Source organism: Cannabis sativa, chromosome 5, assembly GCF_029168945.1.
Source record: "Cannabis sativa cultivar Pink pepper isolate KNU-18-1 chromosome 5, ASM2916894v1, whole genome shotgun sequence".
Lineage (NCBI taxonomy): Eukaryota > Viridiplantae > Streptophyta > Magnoliopsida > Rosales > Cannabaceae > Cannabis > Cannabis sativa.
Genome location: NC_083605.1, coordinates 4,104,811 through 4,113,599, shown reverse-complemented (window position 1 = coordinate 4,113,599; position 8,789 = coordinate 4,104,811). Strand labels below are relative to the sequence as shown.

Below are 8,789 nucleotides of genomic sequence, written 5' to 3'. Positions count from 1 at the left end.
TTAAGCCTAAATTCGACTATGTTCTGATCATATTTTGGACAAAGTCAAAACATAAAAGTTTTAGATCTCTTTTTTATCTTTCCAACGCATCTTGAATCAGCTCATTTGGAGTTCGTATGAGAAAGTTATGCCCATTTTACTAAAAGAGATCGAAGTAGAAAAATTCCATCTCGCCGCGGCGAGATTTCCATGGCCGCGGCCATAAAGTCTGGGCAGAAACGTGGTTTTTTGATGCACTTCTGGCCGCGGCGAGCGTCCGTACGGTCAGGGGTATTTTTGTCCGACGAACCCTAAAAATTAGATATAAATAGAAAACTGCGATTGGAAGTCAGGGGAGGCGATTTGGAACCCTAAAACACAGCAGAAAGCGGCAGGAAGAGCAGAAGAAATCAAAGTGAAGATCCAGAGTCAATCCACCAACAGTTTCTTTCTCTATTCCTCTTTAATTTCTTTATGTTGAATATTGTTATAGGAATGGTTATGGATTTATTTCTGAACTAAATTTCCCATTTAGGGAGGATGATGATTGTTGTTTAATGTTTTGCCTAGTTAATGTTTAATTGCCATTCCTCCATTCTTGTTTGTGAAATTATCTTAATTTGTTCTTAATTTCATGTTTAAGATTGATCACCTTGTGCATGCTTTATGATCTCAATTCGAAATCTGAAAAGTGAGAATTGAGAATGCTAAAATTTGGATAATCGATGTTCTATGTGAAACGAGAGTATTCACATGACTTATGTGACAAGTAGATTATTGCTTAATGCTGATTTCATGTTAGTTTAATTAAGAGATTAATTAGAGAACAAGAGATTTAGAATCTAGAAGATCTGAAAAGAGCTAGGTTAATTTATAATCTGTCATTCACTTCAAGAAAAGGATAGCAATTAGGCATTAACAATTTAGGTAAACATACAACAGGATTCTCCTCCCTATTATCTCATCTTGCTCAACTTTCACTTGTGTTATTTAAGTTTTCTGAATTACTTTCATTCTGTTTCAATTATAAAAATTATTGATTTGCCAAATAGAATTATAAGTATAATTTAGTAGTAATTAATCTAATTCCCTGTGGTTCGACCTCACCTGCGTGAGTATACTACTTGATTGCATGCACTTGCGTAGTAATTAATAATTTTCGCAACAATATCTTATGCTAAATGCTCCCTAAAGTTTTTTATATCTATTTAGAAAATTTAGTTGTAAGACTTTCACAAACGAAACACATGTGACGAGACATGAGGGGATGCCTTTCCTGTAATGTTTGGAGTAACAATACTAGTATTGTTAATACGAGTCGAATTTTTTGATACGACACAAAATCGACACGAGTTCGAAAGGTTCGAGCATAAGCACGACCAGACATTAATATATATGGGCTTGGGTACGACACGACTCGATACTACAAATTGACACGACATTGCATGAATAATATGAGCTTAAGCACGATATGACATGAAAAATATAGACTTAAGCACGACACGATAAACCCGAAAAGTATCACACGTAAGCATTTCAAAGAGTGATTAGGTTTGAATTTAATAAATTGGTAATAATAATAATAATAATAATTTGGATAATAAAAATTTAAGTTTTAATAGTTCTAATAATTTTTTTTATATAGTTTTATGTGAAAAATTGTTGATAAAATTATGTAAAAATAATTGAAGTTATAAAAAATACATCATTAATTGTAAAAATAAAATGTAGAAAAGTAGAGTATGAATTTGAGCCTGTATAAGAAAATTGACTGATTTAAGTAAAACACGACATGAATTTAAGCACGACATGACTCAATCCTGTATTTTTTTTATGCCACTGCACGATACGACTCATATTTTTTTACGAGAGTTACTCGTAGAGTAGTCTCTGCCACATGTACAGTGTGATTAATATTTTCAAACTTACTTTATCACTACTATTGTTTATATTTGGTCACTACCATGTGACATATATTTATTATTATTTTTTTTTAATAATTACTTTATCACACCAACTTATTATTTAATTATTATTTAAAATATAATATGTAGGATCATAATAGATAATTTTTGGAGTTATTAAGAGGTAATTTTTATAAAAAAAAATATCAAATCTTATTTAAATGAGAGTGAAAATAAAAAATATAATATTTTAAAATAATGTAAGTACTTTTAACAACTATAAATATGCCCCTATTGATAGTAGTTTTTGTACTAGCAAATATAAGAAATTGTACTATACAGTTAGAAACTATCAAAAAGTGAGTGGCCTTTCTTATTTTACTTACAAGAAAACGAAAGCCATGTCACCTTATGCTTCTTCCAATTCCACGTGTCCAAATCAAACCAATGGTCCCCTGCCACGTGTCTATCCATTTGTATTTTTTAATTATATATATTTTTTTAAGGAGACAGCTTAAGAAATAATTTAATTTTATTGCAATAATCCCAACCGTTAAATCAGTTAGAGGCAGAGCTTCACTCTCTTATCATCTTTGAAAATCCAAACTAACCCATTCCTCACTCACTCACTCCCCCACTGATTCACCCAATCTCCAACTCGTTCCGACTCGGGTCTCCGACTCAGTCGCACCAGCCATTAACCATGGCTTTGTTAAGCCAACAATTACAGAGGTTCCTCCTCACCAAATTCCTCGACTGCCCCTCTTTCAAGTCCAACCCAACCAGATCAACAACCAGTGTCCCCCCAACTCTGAAACCCAGAACCAGAACTTGCTCCGGCGCCATAGCCATCGATGCTCAGTCTTCTCCGTTGGCTGACGTCGCCGGCGTAAGATGGGGTTCGACCAGTTTGCAGGGCCCGCGAGAGGAGATGGAAGACGACGTCGTTTTACGCTCAGATGGGCTTGATGGGTTTTCTTTCGCTGCTGTCTTTGATGGCCACGGTGGATCCGCCTCTGTTAAATTTCTCAGGTGAAGTGATTAGGTTTGAATTTGAATTGGAATTGGGTCTTTCTGTGATTGATTTTAATAATGGTTGATTTGTTTCAGGGATGAGCTTTACAAAGAGTGTTGTACGGCTTTACAGGGTGGGCTTTTATTGACTGAAAAGCATTTCAACACCATTAGTGATGCTCTTCAAGAGGCTTTTCAAAAAGCTGATCAAAAGTTGTTGAATTGGTAAGCAATTAATGGAACTGAACATATTTGGTTTGTGTATGTATCTATTTTGGTCATGTTATTGGATTGAAGGATTAGATGGTGTGTTTTTGTAAAGGCTTGAATTGAATGGAGAGGATGATGAATCTGGCTCAACAGCTACTGTTATATTAGTAGGAAATGATATGATGTTCGTTTCACACATTGGTGATTCATGTGTGGTATGTATACAATGCTAACTGTCCATATACTAATAGATCAAGTGTAAGAATTGTGTTTATATGGTGAGTTGTGTTTGATTTTAGATGACTTTGATCGTTACAGGTTCTATCTCGGTCTGGTAAAGTAGAGGTATTAAGCGATCCACATCGACCATATGGAAGCAACAAAGTCTCTCTTCAAGAAATTAAAAGGATCAGAGAAGCAGGTGGATGGGTGTGTTTTTCTGTTCTGAATTTTCTTTGCAACTTTATTTTTTATGTCTTTAATGGAAACTGTTGTAATGAGTGATGTAATCTCTAGTGTAGGTTTGATATCTTGTTGAGATTCATGGACTTAAAACCAATTGCCAATGAGTTATAGATGTATATTGTTATGCCTTAATATTAGTCTCACTAGTATATCTCATTGGAATTATGGAGGCTGAAATGTCAAGTCCTTAGTGGATGTGTTCAATGTTTCTTAAGTTTGTGTCTAATAATTAAGACTGTTTTTGGTTGGCTAGTTAGGATTATTTGTCAGTCTAGCCTATAAATTCTGAGAGTTAGTCTTGTGAGAAGGTGGTGAATTTTATTTGAATTATTTAGAGTAAACTATTGTTCAGGGAATATACCAAGTTTCTCAAATTATTTGGGGTTTTGTATCTACTCCTGCTCTTATTACTAAACTAGCTTTTAATAGTTCTTTCAAGAACTGAATTGTGCACAAGTGTGTATTATATATACATCGAATTGTGGGACACTCTTATAGAAACCAAAGTTAAAAGCTGTTGGTAAGAGATATTGTTGTGATAATTTCATTAAGCAAGGATTTTGGAGATGAGTTTGATCATATTCAAAATGACATTGATGCTTGAATTATTTATTGTATTGTCAGTCTTATTATTTATTATTCCTTTTCTCTATTAAACATTGATTGAACATTGCAACAAAGCCTCTCTTTTTTCTTGTAGTTCTTGAAGAAACCTGTTGAGATCACTGTGATCTGTCTTTGGTGCTTATGTACCACAGAAAAAGCTAACTGTAAATTATGTTTGATGTCTAAAGATTGTCAATGGAAGAATTTGTGGAGATATTGCTGTATCCCGTGCTTTTGGAGACCAGAGATTTAAAACAAAGAAAAACGAGTTAGTTCTACTAATCTCTGCTTACTATTTCTAGTGCATAACATATTCCCATCGCAACTTATGATCTTATTCATTTACACAATTGAATAGGATGCTGAAGAAAGGTGTTCAAGAAGGGAGATGGACTGAAAAATTTGTTTCTCGGTATGTCGCAAAAGATATAGATTAGTAAATCAAAACACTATTCAATCCTACCCATTTGAAATTTGTATTGCTCTTAACACCTTCTATTGTGTCAGTGTAAAATTCAATGGAGACTTGGTTACAGCATCTCCAGATGTTTTTCAAGTGGCTCTGGGCAAAGATGCAGAGTTTGTACTGTTAGCATCTGATGGCTTGTGGGATTACATTAACAGGTCTACTTGACCTCGTTTCAAATCTCTAATGTTTTACTTATTTTTCTCTTAATTCAGTCTCCTCATAACATATTTTCTATGTTTTTCAGCTCAGAAGCAGTTGATTTTGTCAGGAACCAACTTAGACAACATGGAGATGTTCAGGTATAAACCCCTTCAATTTCCGATATCAAAACTAGCCAATATACAAGTACAAGAATTTCACATATGCAAACTGAGATTCTGAGCGTAAAATCAACATGGGTTTTTAGTTATTAATTGACCAAAAGGACCGAACTTAACCTTCTACTTGTTCTGATTACAGCTTGCTAGTGAAAAGCTTGCCGAAGCAGCTCTGGTATGATAACAAGATTACAACTTTTTCTTCATTTTTTAACTATGTTCAACTTCAATCTGATTATCTAAGTTTCTGAACATATATGGCTATAGGATCGTCGCACACAAGATAATGTCAGCATCGTCATTGCTGATTTGGGGTACGTGTCTATTTGTACAAGCAAAATTTGCATCTTTTTTCCAAACTCATGATGGCCTTGTGTTTAGCCATAAACTTGTTCTTGTAATATCTTGTAGGCAAACAGATTGGCGAAATTTGCCGCTTCAAGAACAAAACTTTTTCTTGGAATTAGGCCAAGCTGTAGCCACCCTTGGAATCGTATCGCTTGGACTTTGGATGACAACTTTGCTTTCTTCATAAGTTTTTGGAAGGAATCCCAACAATGTATAGGAACCAACCAACATAGTAAACAAAATGAATGTAGGGAAGTGTTCATTTAGAGTTGGTATGATCTGTATAACGTAATTGTACATGTCTCATATCTTAATTATGTATTATAATACTCTTTTGGTTTAGGTTAATTAAGAGTAATCTTGGCATAGTAATCTGTAGTTTTCTTTAATGTCATTCTTTTCCAGTTCGAAACGTTTCTTCTAACTTTTGTCTCAAATGGTGACCTTATCTTAGCAAGCTAGATGAAGAAGAAGCTATGGAGACTTTGTAATTAAGGATCAGATGAAGGAGAATAATATATGTAAGTTAAAAAGGAAATTTATAGGCGACATAAAAGCAAGTTGCATATCTTCTCTGAAACATTGTCGTATTTTGGGATTATTGTCGTTTATTTCTGTCCTTTCATAGCCAATGTTTTTTCAAATTTATAAGTGTGTCTGTTTAGTATTTATGGTATTGTTGTGGCCGTTTTAACATAAGTTCAAAATTTTCTTCCTTTTTACATTGCATGTCGTTTATATTGGTGTCCTATTTTCTTTTGATGTCGTTTTTGGCTTTGTGGGTGTTATGTCGTTTTCTCATTGTAGACTTTTCATAAAACATCCAATTAATAGATATAGATGTTTTAAAACAAAATTGATAGATTATTTTACACTTTTCTAATTACATTATAGAGTTGTGAACTAATTTAAAAAATTAAGATTTTTCGTTCTTAAATTTATAGCTATAGGTTCGTTGGCCTTCTTTGGACATTGATGCAGTTTGGTTGGGGTTGTGTTCTGCTATTTCAATTCGATTTTTGCTATTGCGATTAGTCTTGTCTTTGTGACATAGTTTTGAGTATTTTAGTCTTGTCTCTGTGATATAATTTTAAGTGTTTTAGTATTTTATGTGTGATATGATTTTGTTTCATTGTTAGTTCTTCTTTGTTCTTTGATGACTTGCCATCAAATTACTATTAGTGGTTGGGAATAATAAGTTATCTGCAATTAAAAGGAGTTTTTGTCAAACGATCTGAGAATTAAGCGGTTAATTGTTTAGCTCATTTTTCTAATTCTAATCTCGATCTTGTTTCCAACGGAGGAGGTGTCCCGATTAAATTGTATGCTATTATTTCAGTTGATTGCTATTGATAAAATTTCATAATTTATATAAAAAAAATAAACATGGATGGATGGCTTTGCGATTATATGATGAGCAAATGAGATTTAATTTATTTTGAATGTTGTCATAGGGACACAAAATTTTACACATTCTTTTATACAAAATTATAATATAATTAATCTTAAGTATACATTTAAAAGTTAAACATATAAAAATCAATAACAAAAATTAAGTATATTGTTGGTAAAAAAAAATATGTAATTCATTTAAGCTTACAATTAAAAAGTAGTTAGTACTCGTAAGAAAATAGTACAGCAAAACGATTAGATTCAACTAAGAGAAAACTGCTTCAATATTTTAAATTATCGATAAACCATCGAACAAGAAATGAGAGTAAGTTGATGTTCATATTGTCATATGTAGTTTCTAGACCAATTAGTATACAAACTCATAGTTAGATTTATGTTAATATATTAAATGAGACAATGGAAGGGCACCTCCAATGGAGCACTTTATTTTGGTGTTTGATGGATCTCACAAATTTTATTTTACTTAAGTTAATCAATAAGAAAAGACTAATTAGTAATTTTTCTCCCTGAACTTTGACATGTACTAAATCGTGCCCCCGTAACTTTTTTGGCCGTTAGAAATTCCCCCGAACTATTGAGATTGTTAAATTTAAGAACTTTTGTCTAATTTCATTCAATTTTACTGTTTCAGTAATTGTTTATGTACAAAACTATGCTCCCCAGACTTTGATATTTACCAAATCATGCCCCTCAAACTTTGATATGTACTAAATCATGCCCCTCATGTTAAAATTTTTTTTACTAAAATTAGACAAAAATTCTTAAATTTAACAATCTCAATAGTTCGGGGGAATTTTAACAGCCAAAAGAATTCAGGGGGTACGATGTCGATTTAGTACATGTCAAAGTTCGGTGGGAAAAAGTACTATTTAGCCATAAGAAAAAAGGAAAAAGAATTATGAATAACAAATTAGTTTGACATTAGTGCCAAGAGAGAGCATTCTTTCTTGTCCCCTCTCTATAAAAATATTATTTTATAATGTCATATAACTTTACTTACAAGCACCAATATCAACTCTCTTAAAATTGGTCTAATAATCTAATAACCGTCATTTTCTATTTTGTATTGTCGTTTTCACTAAAAGCTAGTATAGTTAAAAAATCAAGTTTTAACATTTTTAAACCAATATAAAAATGAAAACCTAATAATTAATGTAGCCAACTAGGTTTTGCCTGCCCACACTCAAAAGCAAAAAAACATAATCCTTTAGAAAAAGAAAAGAAGCAAAATATAATAGTGTCATCATTATCAAAACGTCTAAAAACAAAATACTACTCAAAATGATAATAATTTTGATACATATATTTTATATAATTATTATTTTTTCAAAAGAAAATTGAAAAGAATATCAAATTAGTAAAGGTATGGGTAAAGTCTAATACTAAAAGTATAAAGTATAAAAGTATAATGTAACCTCCCCGCTTTAAGTCTCTATTGGGCCCTTACACTCACGGAATAAATGACTCTTATACACGAGTACGCCACTCTGGCTACTTTATGGACTGACGACTGACCCTACAGACCAACACAAGTGTTTCCAGCGTGCTTTATCCTCACTCACACGCTTCTTGAGAAAACTTTCCAGAAGGTCACCCATCCTGAAATTGCCCCAGGTCAAGCACACTTAATTGTGGAGTTCTTTCGAGATGGGCTACCGAAAAACAAGATGCACCTTGTTGATATAGGTAGTACCAATCAATCCATTTAAGCCCTCTTCAACTGTGTAGTCCCATACCTACACAGCCTCAGAATCATCCCACTTGACCTTCCCCAGGCAGTGTGGGATTGCACAGCTTATTACCCGATATTTTCCCTTACGGATCACGGGAATACTGACTGTCACAATCACCCCCTGCTTCAAGCCTCCATTGGGCCCTTACACTCACGGAATGAATGACTCTTATACACGAGTACGCCACTCTGGCTGCTTTATGGACTGACAACTGACCCTACAGACCAACACAAGTGTTTTCAACGTGCTTTGTCCTCACTCACACACTTCTTGAGAAAACTTCCCAGGAGGATGTGGTCAACGAAGACGTCGGACCCCGTAAGGGGGGGTA

At 33.4% G+C, this 8,789-nt stretch overlaps 1 protein-coding gene across 1 annotated transcript; it reads left to right on the top strand.

Annotated features, from left to right (window-relative positions):
- The first annotated feature begins 2,404 nt into the window (after nucleotides 1–2,404).
- LOC115716767 (protein phosphatase 2C 57) lies at nucleotides 2,405–5,684 on the top strand. Its single transcript, XM_030645665.2, has 11 exons — nucleotides 2,405–2,915; nucleotides 2,994–3,122; nucleotides 3,220–3,322; nucleotides 3,426–3,536; nucleotides 4,367–4,446; nucleotides 4,537–4,590; nucleotides 4,686–4,802; nucleotides 4,892–4,946; nucleotides 5,107–5,139; nucleotides 5,232–5,278; nucleotides 5,376–5,684. Exons 1-11 carry the CDS (start codon nucleotides 2,587–2,589, stop codon nucleotides 5,497–5,499), a joined length of 1,182 nt encoding a protein of 393 aa, XP_030501525.2. The 5' UTR covers nucleotides 2,405–2,586; the 3' UTR covers nucleotides 5,500–5,684.
- The last annotated feature ends 3,105 nt before the right edge of the window (nucleotides 5,685–8,789 follow it).

Excerpts from the sequence above, each read along its gene's own strand:
- LOC115716767 (XM_030645665.2), top strand. The coding sequence starts at position 2,587 with ATGGCTTTGTTAAGCCAACAATTACAGAGGTTCCTCCTCACCAAATTC. Across the intron at positions 2,916-2,993 it reads GCCTCTGTTAAATTTCTCAG|GGATGAGCTTTACAAAGAGT; the intron begins GTGAAGTGATTA and ends GATTTGTTTCAG. Across the intron at positions 4,803-4,891 it reads TTGTGGGATTACATTAACAG|CTCAGAAGCAGTTGATTTTG; the intron begins GTCTACTTGACC and ends TATGTTTTTCAG.